The sequence below is a fragment of the Barbus barbus genome (genome assembly GCF_936440315.1).
Source record: "Barbus barbus genome assembly, chromosome: 38".
In the NCBI taxonomy this organism is placed as follows: domain Eukaryota; kingdom Metazoa; phylum Chordata; class Actinopteri; order Cypriniformes; family Cyprinidae; genus Barbus; species Barbus barbus.
The window spans coordinates 21930747-21956231 of record NC_136716.1 but is presented as its reverse complement, the minus strand read 5'-3'; the positions used below and the strand labels follow the sequence as shown (position 1 = coordinate 21956231).

General features: G+C 36.1%; 1 protein-coding gene across 1 annotated transcript in view; it reads left to right on the top strand.

Annotated features, from left to right (window-relative positions):
* Positions 1 to 25222, top strand: part of LOC306858064 (heparan sulfate glucosamine 3-O-sulfotransferase 3A1-like) — a 38905-nt gene extending 13683 nt beyond the window's left edge. The window contains exon 2 of the mRNA XM_079398442.1: positions 23255 to 25222. Coding sequence (XP_079254568.1) covers positions 23255 to 23876 — 622 coding nt within the window. The 3' untranslated portion in view covers positions 23877 to 25222. The remainder of the gene's footprint in view (positions 1 to 23254) is intronic.
* Positions 25223 to 25485: the final 263 nt, after the last annotated feature.

Here is a 25485-nt window from a genome sequence, read left to right as displayed (position 1 = left end):
AACACTTCTAATTGCTAATGGAACCAGCTCTGACTCGCCATTAAACAGTCTGGAGGAACTTTGACAGAACGCAGTGTCTAAGTGATGGAGGAGAAGCACTTTCTTTGCTTGTTTTGCTTTCTAGTTCGTGAAAAATTATGCATTTATGGGGCATCGATTAGGCTCAGAATAAAGTGAAAAAAGGTGCTGTATTTGTTGAGAAACAGAGCAAGCGGGATGATAACACAGGCAAGGATTAAACACTGAGACTGATTTCTGCTTACTTTAGTTGCAGGGTTTCCACATTTTCTGACCAGAGATTTTTCCAGTCGTTTCTTAGTCATGGATTTTTAGAAATAATTTCCCAGAGATCATACTTGCAAAGTCTTAAACAGTTAGAAAAATGTATATAGAGTATAGACATTTCCATGACTTTTCCAGTCATTTGAGATGACTAATAAAAGCTTTTAAAAATTATTGCAGTCACCAAGAGTAATTTCTAGCCTAAGAAAAAATTATATACAGTAGACTATAGAAATGCCCATGACTTTTTCATAACCATTTAATTTCCATGACTTTTCCAGTCGCACTTTTGGAATTTCTGATAATTCCTGGTTAAGTGTATAATTTCTATTGCAATATTTTCTTTGAGTGTCCCAACGTTTACACGAAATAACAGCATGGGATGGGATTACCTGCTTGTCTGTACAATGGAAGACAGGGGAGTGTTTCTGCAGTCTGGACAGAAATATTACTTGACATTTGTAACTTGCATATTTAGCATGAGGTACTGTACTCAGGCATTTGAAAGTTTAGGATTAGATTTATTTATTAGATTGAAACTAGTCTCTTATGCTAACCTAGGCTGCATTTTTTTATTAAAAATACAATAAAATCAATAATATTGTGAAATATTATTACAATTTAAAATAACTATTTTATATTTTAATATACTTTAAAATGTAATTTATTCCTGTGATGGCAAAGCAGAATTTTCAGCAGTCATTACGCCAGTCTTCACTGCCACAAAATCCTTCAGAAATCATTCTGATATGCTGATGTAGTGCTCAAGAAACTCAACTTTATTGTCCTTAATGAATAAAAGTATTAATTTATTTTAACAAAAAAAAAAAAATCACTGGCCAGTAACTTTCTGAACTATAGTGTAGTTAAAAACTACTAACTGCATTAGATTTAAATTAATTCATTTCAAATTTCTAATTTGTTCAGTGGAGTCAAACAAATGTCTAACAGAAACCACTAGCTTGTACGACCTTGCCTACAAGCCTTGAACACTTAATAACACTCAGACTAGTATAGTATATCTATGTCACTCTTTTGAGAGTGAGTGTGACAGCATATTTAAAGAGCTTGGACAGATGAGACAGGAAGAGAGTGTTTTTAATGGCATCCTCCCGAAACAGGACACCCTGAGAACTGCGATGCCTCTGAGGTCCTTTAAATCTCTCATTCCTTCATCCTCTTGAGAGACACACCCTTCAGCTACTGTCCCGAGTAATGATGTTTCCACTGTATCTGGTTAATAAAGTAGTTTGCCTTGAAAAACATCTCACTGTTTGAATGCTCAAAAATAATTTGGACATTTTAGTCACTTAAAAATTTATGAATGGCATTAACAAAATATCAAACCAAGTGGCACTTATACAAAAATATTCATTTATACCAGGGCTGTCCAAACTCGGTCCTGAAGGGCCGGTGTCCTGCAGAGTTTAGCTCCAACCCTAGTTAAACACACCTGAAGTAGCTAATCGAGCTCTTACTAGGCATACTAGAAGCTTCCATGCAGGTGTGTTGAGGCAAGTTGGAGCTAAACTCTGCAGGACACCGGCCCTCCAGGACCGAGTTTGGACAGCCCTGATTTATACTTTCACTTCAAGAAAAAAATTATAAATATAAAAAGTAAGAAATATATATTTAAAAATATAACAAATAAAAATAACTATTTTTTTTGTTATTAATAAATAATTTATAATTATTTTTGATAAAAAAATGCATCTAAAAAATCTACCAAAAAAAAGAACAAAAGGTGGAGAGAACTGAGAAAAGCTTGAGATTAATTTGTATTCAGATGCCTCTTTCTTTTGTTATCTAATGCACTGAAGTGTGGCAAAGAAATAAATACAAACACAACAGTAAAGTATTACTTTAAAAGAAGGTGAGGAATCATAAGTCAAAAAAAAAAAAGAATCTGTCAGCCACTTGTTGTAAATCATCATGCTCTACTCCTGCATGGCTGAGAATGATCAGTTTGAGAGCCAATGGTCTTTTCTTATCCACATTAGTTTATCAAATTCACAGAACTCAAGTTATATTTAGCCATAGTGTACTGGAAGTATACATTGCTCCTCATTTTATCTCTGAGGAGGAAGTTTCAAATCCTCCTTTTGTTCAGAGCAAGAGACCTTTGGGAAAACATGGAGATTTATGTCCACTTTTAAAAATCTCTCCTCAGATCACTTCCTGTTTCCTCCCTCTGTTTACTGTACACAGGCGGACCATTGTGGGAAATTTATTTTCATTTGCTTATCACCTTAATTGAGGTCTCCCAGAGTTTCCGCAACAACCATAATTCCATTACACAAACTATTTTGAGACATTTTATTAACTCAAATGAGGCTTCAAGCCCTCCCACCACACCTAATGTCACTCTAGGCAGCACACAAACAATCCCACACATCAATGCTCTGCCGTCTGCCAGATCAGACCATCAGGGCCTTAATAACCTCCGCCACTCAGAGAGAAAGGAAGAGGAGATTTAGAAGTCCTGTCTAGATATCGGTGCTTCCAATCCCTACAACTATCACTATAAACCTCCAATGCTGACACTTATTTTTCTAATTGATCAGATATATGGTTTATGCATGGCAGGCAGTAAAATAGCTGGGGGAAAAATCTCATAGACTGAAATCCAGACTTGACGTGAGTTCTTCTGATCTATCTCAGTAAGCAACCACCCAGAATACCCTTGCAACGCCCTAGAAGCCATCCAGAATACCTTCATACCACATACATCACACTATCATCGTGGCGGTGAGTTTTGCACAGATAAGAAAATCTATAATACAGAATCTTTCCTACCTGCTTCATTTCTTTTAACATCTGGAGAAATTTAAACCTCTCCTGGGTGTGTGAAGGAAGAAGGCTGCTCTGAACGCATTGTTCAAAAATCTCAAAATGTGCTTAGCCTACACAACTGTGAGACATGAAATGATGTATTGTTAATACTGCAGTGTATTTCATTATAGAGATAAGTGAAATATGTGCTGGGATGGCTGTATATTTCTGTGCTGATCTCAGATACGACATATCTGTTTTCATCGGAGATTCAGTTATTCTGCAATAATCATTGGAATATTTTTAATCTAATTCTTCTTAATAATTTGGACGGCATAGCTGAGCAATGGATTTCATTTCAAACGGACTGGAGAAATACAATATCACAGAGAATTAATTGTGTGATTATTTGATGGAAATGTGCCATTTGAATTTCTTATGTATGGATATATGAACTATGTCAAATCAAAGCTGATTTTTTTAGTGATCACTGCAGTTTTTATGGATGAATGCAAAACCTGTTATTATGTTACAGTTCTATATTGATTATAAGTTACATGTTGAGTAGAACACAGAATTTATCATTTATAAGTTATGAAATATCAGAATGTATTACAACTACATAAAACTACTAAAAACTGCTTCGGTTAACTGAAATAAATCCGAAATAAACTAAAATATTAAATATAAAAAATCCATTAGAAATGCATTGGCAACTAAAATAAAAATAAAATAAATACATAAGAGCAAACAACATGTACAAAAACGAAAGCACATTATTATTAAAAATTAAACTAAAATTTAAAAATAAAACCTAATTTAACATAAATAATAAATACTGTAAACATATATACATAACACCAAAATAAGACTATAGAAAATGTTTAAATTTACGCATTTTTATGTTGTTCCAAACCCTCAACCCAACCACCCCTCACCCCCAAAAAATGAAAACAATGAAAGTGAACGAGGTCAGATGCCAGTTATCTCCAGAGGGGAAAAAAATAAAATACATAAATAAATAAAGACTGTATGCACTATATAATAAGCCATTTGAAACCTTGGCTTTGTCTGTGGAAAATGTAAGTGGCAGCTATCAAATTTCTCAAAATATATCAAAACAGTCATGGCAATTTATAACTATTTTAGGCTTTGGCAAAGCAAATTGCTGGCTACGAACAATGTGAATTTGTACCTTTTGTACAATTTGCTAATGGTTGGATTTGAAGTGGACCTTCATGCACACGTTTTCTAAAAACTGTAGGTTTTCGTACAAATTCTTACAAAATCGCCAACTTGTGAAAGGCTTTCTCATGAGATCGGGTTGCATGTATTCAAATATGGCACCCTGCATCAGGCTGCATAAGCAATTTAAATATGTGAAATGTGTTGATGTGGAGGATGTGTAAATGTCAATTTCTGGGTGCTCATTTACCTGTAAAGATGCTTTCGCACACTGACACAAATACTCATGCGAGCTACTTTAAACTACAGCACTGCAAGATTTAGAGCTGGCAGTGTTGCTTTTCGCATAATTGCCCCCCCCCCAAATCATGATTTTCTCCAACACACACACACAAAATGTTTTTAATCTACTCACTTCTGCTGCCTCAAACTGTGCGTAAATGACCAACTGCCTCCTCTGCAATCTTCATACGTCATACTGCTCATGATAGCTAATGTATATGCAAATCAGATGGCATTATATATCAGATGTTAAATCACCGAGAATATGAATGCAGCTAATATGCATTTTATTCTCTATATTTTGCCAAATGTTTTTTTTCTTGAGCGATGCTCATACAGTGATCCCGTCCTCATTATAATCCATTTCGATCTCTAATCGTTCTTTTCACGCCCCGTTTTTATTCATAGACTCTGTTTGGTATGTGTGGAGCATTTGTTTTTCAAGCATGGCCTCCTCACTCAATCTCTCTCTCTCTCTCGACTCCCCAAAAATTCACACATTATCTTCCTTCAGCACTCTCCCATTATTCTAATGCGTTTTGAGGAGCGATTGCATCAGTATGAAAAAATAGAGAAAAATCTCTCTGATTGATTAGGTGAGTTATCATATCGGGACGCCCACCCCAACACCCCCGTATGCCATTATGGGCGACACATAGACAACTGTTCATTTATAATCACTGCCATGAAGAGTGTGTAGCTTATAGAGTCGAAAGTAAGAGTTATTTTTTGGAATAAGCACATTAGTTATAAGACAGATAACTCGGATTGTAAATAAATACACCACAGAAAGAAGCATCATCATTCACTTAGATGTCAGTTTGCGTTAAAATGACCAGACTTTTGTTTAACAGGACAGGCTCCGTGACCCTTAAGCTCGCCAACATTCAAATCTTAAATTCTTCCATTGTTTTTCTTATTGGCAAAACTGGCTTATTTTCCAAACAGCCACTCTATCAAAAACCAATCTTTCCATTTTGTTCCAAGACAAAAGCCAAGTTCTCAATAGGTCTTTTGTTGAAGCCTTACAACAGCATCCTTCTGTAATCCATTTCTCATCTTCTCCTCTTCATTTAAATAACAGTGCCGTACGGAAACCTAACCGTTGTTGACAGCTTTTCACAACACCCTCCTATCAGCAAGCGGACCGTTTCTACTCAGCGGTATGGGTTTACCTTCACTGTAGGAAAAAGGAGGAAGTATTTCTACATGTTTCTATTCTCCAAGGACAGATATTTCTTTTTATCAGGGTTCACCGCATATTTTTCGGTTCTGTTGAATCTGGGTTCGATCCCAGTCCAATCGCTGCTCAGTTCAGACACTGTTACAAACCACAAAGGCTTTCTTCATCATCCTGCTCATCTCTTCCCCTCTTTTTCAATCTTCCTGCATATTAAATATACTAACACAACTGCCGCAGATAGCTTTGCTCTTTCATTTTATCGTCACGGTCACCTGTACCGCATGATTCAGTCGCTGTTGGATGTGAACGAGGTGCACGCAGCTCCATTTCTTCCTTGGGCTATTTACTTAATGGCTAATGCAAAAAAAAGGCCTCCGAAATGGAAATGGCACATTAACCCACCCCTTTTTTCCCATTTTCTAGCCCTCATGCCTTTCTTCGAACTCCTTGTTCGGATAAATTACGTGCTAACAGATTATTACGAGGCACATTACTTGTTCTGCCCAATATATAAGAGGAAAGGGAGATGAAATCCCATCAAATATTTAAAGCAACAGACTTCTAATCGACCTCATGATGGCTAACACACTGCTGGCTGTTTGTTTCTGAAAATGCTATACTGAACAAGAAATCTATGAAGAAGGAATAGAAAGTATATGTAACTGTATTTGCTATAAGTGCTTGCAAGGTGTTAATGTTTCAGGTAAGATAGGTTTAATCAAATCAATTCATCAAATTAAATAATCAAATTATACTTTTTCTGTGAGCTTTATGTGAGAATCAGCATGACCTGACACCGTCTTTACAGGTGATTAAATAGATATATGAAAGAAAAGAGTAATTCTTATTCGGTATGCAAATGCATGCAAGAAAGAAGACCGATTGTGATTCAGTATGCAAATATTGCCTATATGGCACAGATTCAATATTATGATATTTGGTTAAAATGCACTTGAGAACTAATGACATTATGAACCAATGAATGTCATTGACATCCAACTGGCACCATAAACAATTTGTGCATGCTAAATGTGTACTTTTTGAATAAATAAAGGTTTTAAAATACAAATATGTATTCAAATAAATGTATTTATATATTTATTTATATTTAAAAAAATAAATGAATAAAACCTTTTTAAAAAGTATACAGGAAAACTGATACAATGTCAAGTCTGTATGTTTGGGGTGCATTCATTTCAGATGTTTAATATGGTCCAAAACAAACCCCTAAGCAGAATGTTTAAGGGATATCAGTCTAGCGCTGCCTTGCTAGCACTGTAATGAGTTTATATGAAGCATGGGATAAAATGGCATTTTTAAACATGCTAATCTGCGCTGAGAAGTCTGTATGATGGCAGGCTGTAGCAGCACAGGGAAGAGCTGTGAGCGGACTGCTGTTATGTCTCTCGCAGCTTGGCACCATGACAGGCAGAGCAGGATGGGAGTCTTTTGTGTTAGTAGAGCTCAAAGTATAAGAGCCTTACGGAAAGAGAGAGAGAGAACTGATGAGGAACAGAGACTGGGTGAAGAACAGACTCAAGTATAATCACATGGAAAGAGCTAGGGAAGAGGAGAGAGAGAGAGAGAGTGACAGTGAAGTGCAAGTGAGGCTGATGAAAGAGCAGAAATTAAACGAGGAAGAAATAAAGATTATAGCTTACAGTAAGAGAAGAAAAGTTTAAGACAACCAGAGAGGGACTTAGAGAGAGAGCAGACTCTGTGTAATCAGCTTTGCTCCTCACTCTTCCATAAAGTGCTTGATGGTTCATCCCTAAGCCTTCACTTTTTTTCTTTATCATCTTGCATTTTCCCTACTTTCATCCCTTCCCAAACCACACTACACGGCCTCTGCCTCATTTTAGCTGGCCTAAATAGGACAATAAAAGTGGTGCAGACACCAAAACATCTGTATTCTGATATAAAAAGGAATTAAACCTCTGGCTCCTGTAGAAATACCATGACCAGGTCGACCCTGTACAGCTTCAGATTGTTTAAACAGGTTTCTTCTGTATGGCATTTTATGTCCAAAATGGGCTAGATGATCATAATATATGATGGCTACACTGAAAAAAAAAGGCTTTGTAAATTTCACAAATAATTACAAAGGAACAGCAATTTTGAAGCAGAAGGACTAAACTCATACTGCAATTCACATTCAGATTTTATATTGTAAGGACAGACATCACAATTTGCATGATATATATCTAGGGCCCTATGATTTCCGCAATGCAGAAAACGCGGATAGAATCACGAAATCCAGTTATAACGATGGAATTTACTAAATAAGTCAAGTCAAGTCTGCTTTATTGTCAATTCTTCCACATGTACTGCACATACATACAGAGAATTGAAAAATTGCGTCACTCTCAGACCCTTGTTGCATACAGTTAACATTTAAGACACTGACAGTAGACGTTCAAATACGGATAAATACAGTTTAAACATATGTACATACAACTATACAGATATACAAATGAGGATATTTGTAGAAAAATAAAGAAAGAGATAGATAAAGGGGCATAAGGCACATGGCAGATAGAGTGCAAACCAGTTAAATAAAACAAAACAGTGCAGATATATGTGTGTATATATATATATATAGAGTGAATATATATAGTGCAAGAGGAGCTTATCAGTCTGAGGACATTGTAGAAAAATAAAAAAGGAGATAAATAAAGTGGCATAAGGCACATGGCAGAATAGATAGAGTGCAAACCAGTTAAATAAAACAAAACTGTGCAGATATATGTGTAGTGCAAGAAGAGCTTATCAGTCTGTTAAAGTGACAAGAGAACAGTCTTTTTCTCAGACTATCCGAAGAGGTAGTTTGCGGTCAATGCTGGATGAGGTAGTGATCAGGTAGTGATCCAATGCTGGACTGAGCATATGTGATCATGTAAATAACATGGAATGTCATGGAATTTGCGAAATTTTGGATGTATATGTCAAAAATAGGTCAGTACACCAAAATCAAAATGCAATAAATACGTGACAAAATAAAAGTTCAGTTTAACTGAAGAAACAGTGACAGAAAAATACATAATGTAATGATAGTACTATAAAAGTATTATTAAAACCTTATTTTTTACAAGAAAAAAAAAAAATAATATTTGTTAAACATTTAATAAATTGCTGTTTAATATTGTAAGTGTCATGATTTTAATTAATTAGACATTCTTTTTGATGACGAAAATGCAATTTAACCATTAAAACTGAGTCTAGAAAAATTTAAATGAAGGAAAAAAAACTGAATCCAGAAGAATTAATGGAAAAAAATAAAACTGAATTTGAGAAAAAATAAAACGGATTTCATAATATGCAAGTGTAGGCAAGTTTTTGCATTGGTTTATATGTTTGTCTCATATTAGATTATAGAAAAAAAAAAAATTTATTAACTGGTCTTGAAGACCAGTCATTGTCCCTGTCCTGATTTAAACAAAGCCAGACAGGTTTTGTTGCCTTTAGAGCAGAACAATGGCTGCCTTCATACAGCTGCTGTTTGACAGGATCTCACATTGTGGGAGGACCAGGTGCCGGGAATTGAGTTGGGATTTCCCTTCTGCACGGCACTGGTAGTGTACACCCATGTGCCATGTGCTGGCCCTATTTGCATTCACTCAAGTGTAACCCCATATTATTACTTAAGTCATACTTACATCAGCTTTTATTACTTTGGTTTCTCCGAAGCAGCAAACACGAGTTATCCGGGAGTGAACTTAAATGCAAATGGTGATATCAGTCTATTTCGACGGATTAAAAAATCCAGATGATGAATGAGCCTCATGCACTGATTTCACAGCCACAGGGCATTGGTTTCAGAACGGCTGGTCCATATTAGACAAGCAATAAGAGCACAATGTCTAATTTATAGTCCTTTTACCAGAGCCACACACAAAAGAGGAGAGTTTGAGCACAAAGCAGCTTGTTCATGTCATCTTTACCCAGTTTGATTTATAGTGGCTCTGATGATTTTCTCTCTTTGGGAGAATGCTGCTCCGTCTCTACTGGTCTACCTCTCAGAATGGGGACTAGAAATGGCAAAATAACCTTTTTGCAAGTTTCGTTGTTGGTGTTCGGGATACAAATAAGGAACCATGAAGAAGGAGCTTTTGGTTACAGTGGTCTTTGCACTGAAACTAATTTTCTACATGGCTTGTCTTTTCTAATAGTCGACTAGAGATTAAAGGAGTAGTTCAACCAAAAATAAAAATTCTGTCATCATTTACTCACCCTAATGTCATTCAAAACCCATTTGATTTTCTTTCTTCTGTGGAACATAAAAGGAAGAAAGAAAGTTATAAGAATGAAATAATAACCTATAAAGGTTTTTCCATGCAATTACAATGGGGTCCAAATCTTTCAAGCTTCAAAAAAAGAACTCAAAATCACAATAAAACTATTATATACATTTTTAAAAGTAGTCTACATGACTAAAATATACTCTTAAGTCTTTAGAAGCCATACGATAGCTTTGTGTAAAGAACAGGCCAAAATGGGCCCAGGAATACTTCCAGAAACCACTTTCGGTAAACACAATTTGCCATGCCATCTGCAGATGCCAACTAAAGCTCTATCATGCAAAAAGGAAGCCATATGTGAACATGGTCCAGAAGCTTTAAAATCATGGTCGAGATTTTAAAATTGATAAGCAGTGAAGTAACATTTTACAATAGCATTGAATAAGAGTTGGAACTCTAATAAAGGAAGAGTCTGATTCTTTACAAACTGTATCTACAGACAAAGGGGTCAAATCTCAGCGGCAATGATATTAGAGCCCTCCTGAAGAACACAGAAAGGGTAAAATACTAAGCAAAACCTCACAGTAGTGCCTAGAGCACAACTTGAACTAGCAGTCAGCGCAGGTCTCTCACCCACAGCGTCGCAACTAACAGGAAGAACTCTGACATGTGGAGCGAATCCTCTGAGCCTCTGTTATAATAGAGAACATATGCAGGCATACTAGAGGTCTGAAAGTCATTGAGAAGAAGCAAGTACCTGCCGATTTCACTGTAGGAGTGCCAGACTAATGATACAGCAAGCATCATCACAGCATGGCTGCCATATGTGTTGGGTTTTGATCACCTCAGCTGTAGAAGATGCAGAAGAACATAATGTGGTCACAGCAAGTATGATTCTGGTTCAGCACAGTTTTAGTGCAAGGGTAGAATGAAAAGAAGCGTGTATGTGGGAATTAGTGAATACTTTTTTGCTAATTAAAGGAAAGGGAAGTGGTGTGTGGCCAAGTATGGTGACCCATACTCGGAATTTGTGCTCTGCATTTAACCCATCCCAGTGTACACACAGTAGTGAACATACACCCGGAGCAGTGGGCAGCCAATGCTGCGGCACCTGGGGAGCAGTTGGGGTTCAGTGCCTTGCTCAAGGGTCTCACCTCAGTCGTGGTATTGAGGGTGGAGAGAGTGTTGGTTATTCACTCCCCCCACCTACAATCCCTGCCGGACCTGAGACTCGAAACCCACAACCTTCAGGTTACAAGTCAAACTCTCTATCCATTAGGCCACGACTGCCCCTTAAATCACAGTTTAGTCCTTAAAACAGTAAAACAGGTGATATTCTATATATAGTATGTATGTAACACTGAACCTATGCTAATATCGCTAACAAAAACTAAATTAAAACATTAAATGACTAATAAAGCTAATATAAATGTGGAAAATGTAATTAACCCTCTGAGCCCGACAAACGCGAATACGCGTTTTGGGGCAGATTTTCCTGATAAGGCAGAAATGAGCTTGAATTACTCTGCCATTTTTGATCGTTCAGATAAGAGCAATACACCATTCGAATCTGTAAGGGGTCTTCTTTTATTTGTATTCACTCATAATAACAACTAAACTTTGTGCTTTTGAAGAATTAAGAAAACAACCAGGGTGCGCTCTCTGTCTTCTCCGTCTCCGCGATCTGTTTTCAGAAATGCGTCTCTAAAATGAAGTGTAACTCAGCGAATAATCAACACACAGACATGAGAGTTATCTCTATAGAAAGCTTGAAGTGTCTTCTTTCAAATGAAGTAAGTCATATCGAAAACAAATATTCTGTGATGAAGTAATCCGTATGAAACCAACACCATGTTCAGTCTGTCCCGTCTAACTCATTATTTCTAATTTGATCCCGCCCCCTCGTGTTCACATGCAAATAACCACGTGACGCGCGCGCGCTTGGAGACGCCCAACAACAAACACGGAGACTGTTCATTGCTGATATACTGTTAGTTTCTGGAAGAAGACGCGCTGAGTAAAGGCTGCTGATCGATCTAATGAGTAAGTAATGTTTATGTTTTGCATTAGTTAACTGTTATTGTGACATAAACTTGAACACATTACTAGATGGGTTGTTCCCAAAGTACAACACGATGCATGCTACGCATCTAAGAATGTTTAGACCATGTTTATTATTAATAATCTGTTCACAAATATATTTGAATAGTGTGCTAAACGATAACAATTAGCTATCAGATATAAAATATCCTTTTTTTATATTACGAAGTACATCCTTTTATAGTACAAAGCATGCGTGAGTCTATGACTGCAGAATCATATCTTTTATACTATAAAATCATACATGATGTTCAGGATGGCTATATGACTACAAAATCATAGTTGGGTTTTCCCCAAACTATAATTCCTGACTAAAATGTTTGAAATCCAGTAAAACATTTTATAAAACAATAAAAGTAATATTAGAGTACACTGTAACATGATGAATGCTACGAGTCTAAGTATGTTTACAACATGTTTATTATTAATAGCCTACTCTGTTCAAAAATAGATTTTAATAGCGTGCTAAACAATAATAATTTGTTTCTGAAAAATAAAATGTCTTTTTTTACGATAATACAAAGCATGAATGAGTCTATGACTACAAAACATATATATATATATATATATATATATATATATATATATATATATATATATATATAGATGCTCCTGATATAGACATGCTCACAAATGTTTTTTCTCTTTTTTTGGTTGTTTGTATTTTATTGAATCAGACACCTGCACCACAGATGAATCCTGCTGACTTTCAGTCTCTTCCAACTGTTTTCCTCGCTGCAGCAACATCAGAAGTTCAGAATCTGTTGCAGGAACGAGTCACAGTCTGTTCACATCTCTGTGGTTAGATCAGTGTGCACAATAATGTGTCTTTGACCTTCATTATGTATGTTTTGATTATACTGTGTTGTAAATAAAATACAAATCATTTTAAAAGCCCATTTTTTCAGTCTCCTCACACTCTCTGTCTTACCTGCCTCAGTCACAGTCACACTGATGGGCCATTAGCAGCTTTAGGGGAGGGCCCTTTGTCTCTCAGGTGAGAACCACTTAATATTCAAGACCATTACCACTCCCTCGCATATTGGCTTTAGATCACAAAACATGTCTTTAAAAATGTAAATCAATATATTGTTTTCTGTGAATGAGTAAGCAGAATGATTTTCACATAATTGTGAAGTAAAAATTCTAGCCTACAAGATCTGGTTCTCAAGAGTCTTGTAAACAATTGTTCTGTATGTGTTTTATGGTCTTATTTCAGTGACTTCAAAATTTTTGTTTTTCACTAACCATGCATAAACGTTGTTTTCTCAAAAACACAATCATGTACATAAATGCTGCTAACATATTAGTGTAGCCCTGTTTGTGCTGTTTACAGTGTTATTAGACTTTAGCCATTTATATTTTTATAAGCAACTGAAAAAAGCACAAATGTCAAGGCATGTTGAAAGTTCTCCAGGCCCCCAAAACACCCTCAGGGCCCAGAGGGTTAAAATACAAAAAAAATTCATGAATCCAAAGAGTAACTAAAAATTAAAAAAATCTAAAATTAATGTTAGTTTTTGATAAATAATGAAGTTTTCAAATTTTAACCTAACTTCATTAAACAAATGTTAAAAAAATAATAAGATTGTTTGGAACCAGTAATAATATTGTTGATAAAAACTAAACCCAAAATTAAAATACAAATAAAAAGTAATATAACTCTAATTTTAGGAATCCAAAAAGTTACTAAAAATTAAACATGGCCAAAAATTCATGTTAATTAGTGATAAAGAACAGAGATTTGCCTCGCCTTCATTAAACATGAAACATTCACAAATGCTACTTGAATAATACTGTATCATATAACAGTGAAATGTTAAAACTACAATAAAAACAAACTATAAAAAAACTCAAATTCTAATACTATAATACAATTCTAATACTAAATGAAACTATAAAACATGAAAAATGCTAAAACTAAAAATGCCAGAGTGTAAACCAAAACTACTCTACACTGAAAGGACAAACTGAAAATAAAATAAAAACTGAATTCAAACCTATAATAACCCTGTTTGTAACTGAATAGATTGTGGCCGATTACAGTGCACAAGTTGAGGTTAACATTTATTGAGCTGCATGTACGAACCAATAACTCAATCGAAGCAGTGAACTTAAGGCCTTCTGTTTTGAGCCTGAACAGACAATCTTTATAGATTTTTCCAGAGGTTGACATAATACAGCGTATCTAGTACAACATGGCACTGACCTTTCAGTCCAAGATATTATGCTCCAGCAAAATAATCCAGGGACCTTAAATGCCGGGAACTACCAGATGAGTCTGTGTCCAAGTCACTGAGCAAAAACAAAGACATTTCCATTTTAAGACATCTGTTCCATAATTATATTTAGATATAGCTAAAACAAATTTTCACTCTCTCTGTATACATACACACCTGGACCTCATTAATAAAGTTAAAGATCCAATATTTTACTTTAGTAAGTACTGTGAAATCAAGCAGGCCATTGCTGCTGATGGAGTGATTGTTGTTTTGCAGAGGTCAAGTTTCTTTGTTATTTTTTTCCTTATGTGGGTCTTACTGAGGGATTTTTAATAGGTCTGGAGTAACAGACGTCTAATCGTCTCCAGCTTCCTCCTGAGGGATCGTATCCACGCCTGGCAGAAAGAATGAACCTGGCACAAAATCATTACCTCTTAACGGAGGGCTTAAATGGAAGAGGATATACTAAAGAATAGGCCGTTTAAAGCTAACTAATCTCTGCAAAGCTCAGCAATCGAACACACAGCCATTATTTTTTTCCATAAACTACTCAGTGCTGACTCTTAATAAACATATAGTGTCATGCAAGTGAAACTGAGATTAAATAAAACACTTTCACTTGACCAATCACTTGACATGTACCTCACAGATGCAGGTCTACTAAAAAACCTGTTCCAGTCACGTTTCTACATGGAGTCACTGGAAGAACCAAGTAGTTGTGATGTGCAGCACCGCTTGAGTATTAAGCTGATCTTCAGGTAATACAAAGCCTCAAAAAAGAGCTTGGCATTAAGTTTAGGTGTCTTATCACTCTCAAGCTCTAGAATTTGCTGAAAAATAACAGGGAGACAGTCTAAGATGAGACTTTGTGAGAAATGAAAAAAAGAGAGAAACAGGCCTTAACATGTTTAAGAGTAATCTTGTTGCTGTTCGTGGTGTCTGTGGCTCACTGCAACTTAGAAACAAGTGGGTCAGAAAGACATTAAAAAGTAATGCAGATGCCATGTTGAAGTGTAGTTCAAACTTACACTAAAGCCCTTAGCATCAGCCTATAACACACACACTGCATGCACATCCCTGGTCACCACAGCCACACTTGGGTACACGTATGCAAAGATTAATTTTGTATCTCATTTGGCATATTGACCAGGGCTGTAGAATCTATTGCATTGCTAAGTCCGCTTAGCACAGTAGGACATTGTAGTATACATAAAAGTATACATAGTTGTAAATAAAACAAAGATTATTGGAGTATGTTTTAACAAATCTTTCTACTTGTCATTTCTTTGTAATTATTTGTGAAATTACTGATTGAAATTGGTGCTTGAATAGTGCTCACTGCTAAAATTTGAGACATTATTGAACAATATTTTCAAAAAAGGCCAAATAAATTGAAAAGAATAAAAACAACTGTAGTTATATTATTATTATATTATTATATTTTGCTTTTCTGATCAAATTTTGTCAAAATTTCTTCATGAACAGTCACAGATGTAAAAATCACAGATGTCATTTCTTTGATCATTCCTGAAATTCAGTTCAGTATTCCAAACAGAGCTGTACGCTGCTCATTTTGGAGAATGTAGGGTATTGCATACCGTACATAGTATGCATACTACAGTATATACTACACCAACATTAAAGTGCCCTTATTATGGATTTTTGAAAATTACCTTTCATACAGTGTGTAACAAAGTGAATGAAAACATCCTGCAAAGTTTTAAATCTGAAGGTGCACCGTGTATAAAGTTATCGTCTCTCAAAAGAAAGAGTCGACTCTGAATCATTGAAACGAGTCATTTTTAAAACGAATCCCAAGCCGTTTCATGTTGACGTAAACATGAAACATTAGCATATTGCCCGCCGACTTGTCGGTGTTTTTGCGTTGGTCTGAATGAAAATGCAAATTCATTCTTTGCTACTAGGTGTTGCTTTTGGAGCGGTAACAATAGCTGTTTCCCCGGTAACGCTGTACACAATGCAGCACTGCGCTCACAAACGCTGCTTTATCAGGCATTACAGGCTTGATGAAATGGAAATGAGACCAATCGGACCAATCACGGCAGATTAGCATCACGCAAAGGAGGGGTTTGGAAAAATGAATCGTTGAGCGAATCATTTGGGAGTCGTTGAGCAAGTTAGGTAAAATTAAATGCATATTACAAAAACAATGAACGTGTTTTTTTTTTTTTTTACCTTGCATGCATGTCAACCTGTTGTTGGGGACTCCCAAAACCAAAATATGAACATTTCATTACCCATAATAGGGGCACTTTAAGAGAAATATGTTAGAATGCTATCCCGAAGCCTACACACACACACACAAACACACTTTGACAGTTCTTCAGTAGCACACACTAATGTGTGAACTGCTTCCCTAGTAACCGTCTGTTTCTGCGATGGCAGCGGGGTGGGGGATCAGTACTATAAATCCACAAATGTCTTCAGCCACACTCAGCTCATTTCAAGCATTCACTCTTCAATCCACAGCCCAGTTTAGCTGCCAAGAGGATCAGAGGAGCGGTCAGGGTTTTCCCTCAAAGCAAATGCAACATTAAAGTTTCCCATCTCGTAACGGAAGGCCATAAGAAGGGGAAGAAGAGGTGCATATCTGTGTGTGTGTGTGTGTGTGTGTGTATTTTAACGGGTGGAATATAAAAGCATGTTCATCCTCTGATGGCAGAGAGTGTTTTCTCTCTGTCTTTCATTCCAGCCCATCTTTCTCTACAGTTAGAGAGGGTGAATTATTCACAAGAAGGTTGCCACAGAGATACTGCTTATTTTTCCTCTCTTACACAATAAACTTGGGAGTTACTCGAGGCACAGAGAGACGTGGACTGCGAGAGTGACAGAGGAAGCTGTGCTGTGCTTAAAATGCTGCTGATATATTTATAAGAACAGACTGTAAAGCTAACTCTATAAAATTTTTACTAAATTGTGCAAAGGCAGTTGCTATAGAAAGGGAAAAAAGAAATGGGAAAAACACCTGCAACAGACCACAATAACAGCCTAACGCACTTCCTGTTGAAAGATTTATTTGTTCAAAATAAGGTTGAATAAATAGCACATTTAGCACACACACAACATAGTATTTTTTTGTAGACATATTAAGTAAATTTCCGACTTCCCCTTTATTCCTGTTATAGTGAAAGTGGAGCGGCTCAGTGAAAAACTTTTCTATCGGTGTACATTTTCCCTTGCACTGGCCCAGTTTGACTGTGGTTTGAATAAAGTACAGTGTGTGTGTGTGTGTGTGTGTTGTGTGTGTGTGTGTCAGGTCTGGAAACGTTGCTTGAATGCCTAAATTAGATTTTATTGGATTATGGTAGGAGTTTAAATCACTGACTGAATTAATACCATAAGGTACCAGTGAAAATCTTTGTGTGTGTACATTCTTGAATCTGTCATGAAATGAACTATTTGTTTAAAATTTCATCTCCCATATTTAGTCTCAATGAGAAATATGTCCCTGCAGTTTTGACCAGTTTATTCGCTTTATGAAATGAAATACAGGAAACCTTTCTGCAGATTTCCCTGCAGCTATAAATCCTAGATCTTGAATTCCAGCGCTTTTGCTAATTTTGCACTTTCCTAAACCCAGATTGAATTACCTTATTTTTGGAAGGAGTTGTTATTCTTCATTGTTTATTTATTACAATTTATAATTGTATGTATACATTTAAATAATATATATTTATATACACTAAATTTAAAAAGAAAAAAAAATGTTTTATTATTATTTAAAAAGGTGTAAATGTTATTTATTATTTATAAAATATTTTATGATTTATTATTACTTATGCATTTTATTATTTGTTTTAATACTGCTTAACAACTTTAAATTGTTTAATCATTAGTTAAATAATGCTTAATTTTAATTTGTTAAAAAATAAATGCAATATTTTAATTTAAATAATCATTATTTCAAAATAAATATTCATATGTACAATCATCATTCATAGCAATCATATGTACAGTAAGTGCTGTGGCAAGTCCCAATTAGTCTGACGCAGTTATGTCATTTAGCAGTCATAAAATACAAATATTTGACTGTAGAATGCTGTGATTGACCAATCAGAATCAAGTATTCCAGAGAGCTGTGTAATGTAATGATACAACGACTTCTGTCACTCTAATACAATCTGCATTGCTTCAACAGCAAAATGCACACACTCTTACTTAGATGTCACTCTTCGCCTTGAGTCTACGACAAGACATTAGTTGAAAATTGAGGTGAGAAACACTACAATAGATGACAAAAGACAATCCACACTTGTCTGGCACTAAACTTTGCGAATGGCAAATAACAAAAGCTCACACACAAACACACCTCACACACAATAACAGCTTTGTCGTGGCCTTTCTCAACAGCCAGAGTCTTCTTGATGGTTGAGTGGAAACAACAGATATGATTTCCAGCACTCACCTCCTCTGCTGTCCATCAGCAATGATTAGCTCTCGCATAACCTTCAGAGAGTGCAACCTCCGAGTCACTTCAGCACAGGTGAACCATCGCAGCTTCATAAAGCATTGTAGTTGTAGTTAATTCATGTTATTTCAAAACACACAGACTAGCACACAGACTGTGACAGTCATTGTAAATCACAGACACACTCTTTTGACCTCCACTGGAGTTCAGCGGTGAGGAAAAGAGAAAGAGACTGTCTGGCCCAAGGCTAGAAATATTGAGCCAATTAGATGACAATTATCTGCTCTGGTTGCCAGCGTGGAGTTGTGGAAGATATTTATGGGTGTTTTACCTCTCTACGGGGAGACATGAATCTATGGCGGTGTGGCCTCTGTCTGTACCCTCGTGCTTTTTAGTGATTACCGCCCGTTTGACTCGCCGTGCCCCCTGCCTGTCCCTGTACAGCACACTTGCGCCACAACAGGAAGACGTAAATCTGGTCCGATATGAAGAGAGATGCTTGGCGGCAGTTCATTTGCATCAAACACAAATGGAGCAGAATGCTTTGAGAAAAGGTTGAATGAATTTGTGTAATCTGCCATAGCGCCTTCAAAAGATTTAAGTCTACATTTTTCATGCAGCTTTTAATATATGATTATCAAAATGTTGATTTTTAATCAGCTTGATTTTGAGCTTGAATTTCACATCAAGATCCAATATATACATCATTTGCTTTGCTTAAAGTGAACATTTCAATTCTGTCATCATATACTCACCCTCACGTTGTCCAACCTGGTATTGTGTTCTTTTAGTATCATTGTGAGACTATTATAGTTTTTATTAATATTTTTAATTACATTATATTTTATATTTTCAGGTTTAATTTTAGTAAAATTTTTAATCATTTTGTCATTTTTAGTAGTTTTTGTTTTTTATGTCAATGTTATTTATATTAGTTTTAGTTTTAGCTATTTTAGTGCACCAATTTAAACTACATTAAAATGAGATTTTTTGTAATGGTTTTAGTAAACTATATTAACCCTGTATAAAACTTAATCTTTCTCTCCAATAAGCAAGTAATTTGACCAGATTATTGAACTTGAACAATTCAGTCTGAACGAATGATTAAGACTAGTTATGTGAAGTAGATTAAGTGATTATTTGAAAAGATTTGATTCAAACAATTAAACCATGTACTTCTATTAGGAACCAAGTCATCTTACTGCACTGGAAAGGACATCATTCAAAATTTATTTTTGTGTTTCACAGTAGAAACTTACACAGGTTTGAAGTAAATGACAATAGATTTTTTGGGCCAAACAACCCTTTAAAGTACATTGTCTGAATTTGAAACAAAGCATTTTGCCGATATTCTTCAGTTCGATCGCCCTGCAATGAACCGGATGTGTTTGATGGCTGAGGCTTTCTGCCTGTATTAAATGGCTGAATGTGTGTACAGGGAGTCATATTCTTACAGCGTGAAGAAGACATCAAACATTGCTCTGAAAGGACTGTAAATCATTTGTGCTCGGAGGCAAAGCTACTTCAAGTGTTACATCATTTGCGCCACCAATAAACATCTGTTAGAAAAAGCCTCACTTTCCCTTGCCAGAGAATGGAGGAAAATATTCTTTCTCTAGCACCCTCCCTTTTATACTGTCCCTCAGAGAACGGTAAAGCCGTGAAAGCTGTCCGTCATATGTCTTCCCAGATCTCCCTTGAATTCCTTCTCTCTCGCTCGCTGATATCATTTGAGACTTACAAGCACACAGGAGTTTGTTTAACTTTTAAACTCTCTACGGGCTCTAATGTCTGAGAAATGGCCTTGTGCTGTGACAGAAAGAAGATTTATTCTGACTGCTGGTCTTTTTCAAACAGTCGCATCCCAGAAGAAGATTCCTGTCTTTTTGTACTCATATTTAAAGTGCAGCCTAAAAGGAATATTTGGTCATCATTTATTAACCGTGTTCCCAAACCTCGAAGAATATCTTTCTTCCTTGGAACATTTAAAGAGAAGATAGTAGTCTCAGACGTTCTTTTCCATATAATGAAAATTAAAGAATGAAACTGAAGCACTGTTGAGCTATAAATAAAGTAAAATAAAATAAAATAGTCAAATTAAATGAAATATATATTACATTTAACTTTAAAGAAAAACAAATCTGGATAGAATTTCCATACCAATTTTTTTTTATTAATTTTTGGGATGGTGGTACCTGGACTTTCCTTTGGGCTATTTTGACTTGACTACAAGAAGATGCAACTTATTAAATATGTATGCCAAGTTTGGACCAAGCTCATGTCAATTTTATAAAAGAGGCAATGTTTTGCATTTTGGCATGGACGTAGTTTGACCCTGATGGCCCTACAACCTCACAGGTGGAGCTCAGATTGCCTTTGTTTTTTTAAAATTGTGTTTAATTCTTTAAAACGTCCCACGAACGTCCCGTTTTTATGTTGTTTCTGCATTAATTTGAATATTGAAAATGAAATCATTGCAATATAAAAGTATATTTAAAAACTTTAATGTTATTCGGGAATAATTGTGATTAACCGTTGCAAGTTCAAAGTTCGCTAGGCACATTTTTCAGCATTGTTGCATGAGCAAAACACTTAAGCCCAGATTATATTTTTTTGGGGGGGGGGGCTCATCCTGTTAAAAACATATTAAAGTCACTTAAAACATCAGCTAAATGGAAAAACAAGTAATATGCAAAATGTTTTTCTGTGTTACATCACCAGTTTAATCTGCGCTCCAGAAACTTCTTCTGTCTGTGGGAATGCTGCAAACCCGACTCAATCAGCAACCTGTGGTGTTCACTTGAGCGAAACGGCCCAGCTGCACAGCACATAAACACTAGCTGCCACATGCTGGAAAGTCACTGGGCTCTTGTTTTTATCAGGAGGCATGAATTTGTGCTGGCATGTGACATGAAATACAATTGGCAATGAAAAATAAGGGCCATTTTCAGAGCGACCTGAAGGGCTATCTAAAGTCGCTGACCCTCGGCCCGCTAATGCCATTATGGCCCATAAACCGCCATTGGGGTTGAGGGAGGCCATTTTGTAAGGGCCTAAACCCCCCAGAGGAGGGAGATAAATAATTGAGGGCCGCATTCTGCACTTGGGCTGAATTTGAAGCGAACGGGCCTTATGAGGCTCTAAATGGTGGAGTGGAGTGCTGTAAATCATTAATCCACTGCTTTTATCCTCTTTGGTTCAGGTCAGTGTTCTGAAGGCACTAGAGAGCAGTGGGAAGAGAGAGTGAGAGCGGCATGGACAAACACATTAGACTCTTCTCTTCCTATTCAAGATGCGACAGAGCTAGAATGCAAAGCACAAGAGAAAATCACATGAAAAGTATTACAATTGCCCTCGCTGACTTGTAATGGAAACAAGATGAACAGCTATATTTCTTAAGAGAGGACTATCTTAAAAACTTACCAGCATGAGCAGAGACTTATTTTGGTGTTTTTGTCAAAAACGCTGTCTTTTTGCAGTTTTGCTCAATAATTTGGCTTGTCAGTAACTCTGCTACAAAAGAAAAGAAACCTATATTAGAGCAGAGAGGGTCTAGGGTCATGTGATGTTGGGGTCAGTGCTTGATGGTCTAATGGAGTCTCGATTGGCACTAAGAGCCTGTGAGAAAAGCATTCATCCTCTCAGAAATGAACAGAGGTCAACTATGAGAACTCTTGAGTGTTGGATGTTGTTTTGGAGTGAGAGCAAAAAGCTTTAGATACAGTTTACCAATTAAACCACTGACCAAAAAAAAAATAGTCAAATAGCAAAAAAGGTGCATCAATGTACTAGGTGACAATATACTGATATATATTGTTTTGACTGTAATGTTTTGATTAAACGATGCCGTTTTGGTGAGGTTTCTTTCAAATAAAAAAATCTTACTGACCCCAAACTTTTAAACATATATAAAGTTTTTATATATTTTTAGCATTTTTAAAATAAGTCTCTTTTACTCACAAAGGATGCATTTATTTGATGAAAAATACAGAAAAAAACTGTAATATTTGTTCAGGATCCTGTAATTTACATTTATTTGAAACTGAAATATTTTGTAACATTATAAATGTCTTCACTTTCTATTTTGACCAATTTAACACGTCCTTGCTGAATATAAGCATTTTTCTTTCTTTTTTTAATCTTACTTGCCCCTAACTTTTGAATGATAGTGTATCATGGTTTACGCAAAAATGTTAAGCAGCAAAATCTCTTTTCAACATTGATAATAATAAGAAATGTTTGTTGAGCACCAAATCAGTATGTTAGAATGATTTCTGAAAGGTCATGTCACGATTAAGACTGAAGTAATGATACTGAAGGAATAAATTACATTTTAAAATATTAAAATAGAAAACAGTTAAATTGTAAATTGTAATAATATTTCACAATATTTTTGTTTTTTAATGTATTTTTAATCAATAAATGCAGTATTGGTGAGCATAAAGAGACTCATTTAACAAAACTCATAATTACTTTTAACAAGTAGTGTATGTTCTGTAGCTGCAGCATATAACTGCTACAATAATTACATCAACTTATCTTTCTCTCTCTTTCTCCATAGGGACCTAATGCCTAAAACCCTGGAGGGCCAGATCACCATGGAGAAAACACCAAGCTACTTTGTGACCCGCGAGGCTCCGGCCCGGATCTATGCCATGTCCCGCGACACCAAGCTGATCGTGGTGGTCCGGGACCCCGTCACTCGAGCCATCTCTGACTACACGCAGACACTGTCCAAGAAGCCTGACATTCCTACTTTTGAGAGCCTGACGTTCAAAAACAGGACTACAGGGTTGATCGACACCTCGTGGAGCGCCATTCAGATCGGCATCTACGCCAAACACCTGGACAACTGGCTGCAGTACTTCCCCATGAGCCAGATCCTGTTCGTGAGCGGAGAGCGGCTGATCAGCGACCCGGCCGGAGAGCTGGGCCGCGTGCAGGACTTCTTGGGGCTCAAGAGGATCATCACAGACAAACACTTCTACTTCAACCAGACCAAGGGCTTCCCTTGTCTCAAAAAGGCAGAGGGCAGCAGCAAGCCCCATTGCCTGGGTAAAACCAAAGGGCGGACCCATCCAAACATTGACCCTGAGGTCGTGCAGAGACTTAGAGACTTCTACAGGCCTTTCAACATGAAGTTCTACCAGATGACAGGCAGGAAATTTGGATGGGATGACTGACAGTAGACCCTGTATTTTGAAACAAGGGAGAAACAACCTTACTGTGACCTCACCAGCAACAAAACTATGATAACCCCAAAAGTGGTCCAATCTGGTTGTGGAAAATGATAGACAAGTCCACATCCAATTCAAGTTAGGCACAGAACACTATGAACAAATGTTAAAAACAAAAGTAAATGTCCTCAAACTGCTATTACAGTTCTGAATTCTATTCAATTTCAGATTCAAAAGTGACATTTTGACCTCTTATATCTTCATCAGGCAAAAATATGAGGATTTTACATTGCCTTTGTTGATTAAAACAGTACTCCTTTTTTACCCAATCAGACTTTAGCCATATTTCTCATTTAAACAGCCATATACCGTACCGTAAGAGGACCTAGATGAGACACCTGAAAGCTGAAGAGATCCACTCTAGAACTATGCATTTGGATGTTGAACTGTGAATTATCCACTGTGTCCGGACGTGGAGATCAGATTAGTTATTTTGCCATATTTAATGTAGAAAGACTAGCTTCTTATATAGCTACCTTTACAGTTATTTGTAAGAAAATATCAAAATGTGTATTTTTTTTTATTATTTATTTAAAAAATATGTACACATATACAGTTGAACTATTTTGAATAATCTTCAGTGAACACCTCCCTTCACTTTTTTTTGCACGTGGAGGGTGGGTGATTTCTTTTGTATTTTGAACCATATAACACAATGCCTTTTCTAAAACGTTTCATGCGGTCTGAAGTTTGAATGTGCATATTTAAATATTTACCATCCTGTTCACTGAAAGCAATGTTATCTCAAAAATGTTTCTTATATTAATGGATCAAAGACAATAATAAGACGGCCAAAGTAGTAAACATGCAGAACATGACGTAATTTTCCCCCAGGCTTGGGTTTTTGGTTTTACAGAACAAATGAATGAAAGTGCAATTTATGATTTGACTGGATGGCAAGCTTTTAAGAGTCCATTTAAAGTTCTGTCTCTATGATATGTGTGTGAGAGAGAGTATGAGAGAGACACTTACAAAGCATCAGTGCCTCTAAAAGAAATTCAATCAGTGTTTCTCCATTTAAAGGTGATGTGTAATTGTACAATGTTAAAATGCTTTAAAATCCCACATTTAAATGAGCCATCAATAGGCTGTTTTTTTGCTCAGAAAGTTTAAGGTGCATGAATCTATTTGGAAACTTAAAAGCAGTCTTTTTTTTTTTTGCATTACACACATCACCTTTATGTTCAGAGTAAGTGAAATAATTTTTTTCCTTTGCAATATTATCAGTGACATTATGCTTTTATAGTTCTGTTTATTTAATTTGAATAATGAATTTTATAAAGCACATTTTTAATAAAAACAATTTTTAAAAAATAATTTTTGTATTTGCATTAAAGTAATAGTTCACCTAAAAATAAACATTTTCTGAAAATTTACTCACCTTCAGGCCAACCAAGATGTACATGTAAATGAGTTTGTTTCTTCATGGATACAGATTTGGGCAAATTTAGCATTATATCACTTGCTCACCAATGGATCCTCTGCAGTGAATGGGTGCCATCAGAAAGAGAGTCCAAATAGCTGATAAAAACATCAAAATAATCCACAAGTAATC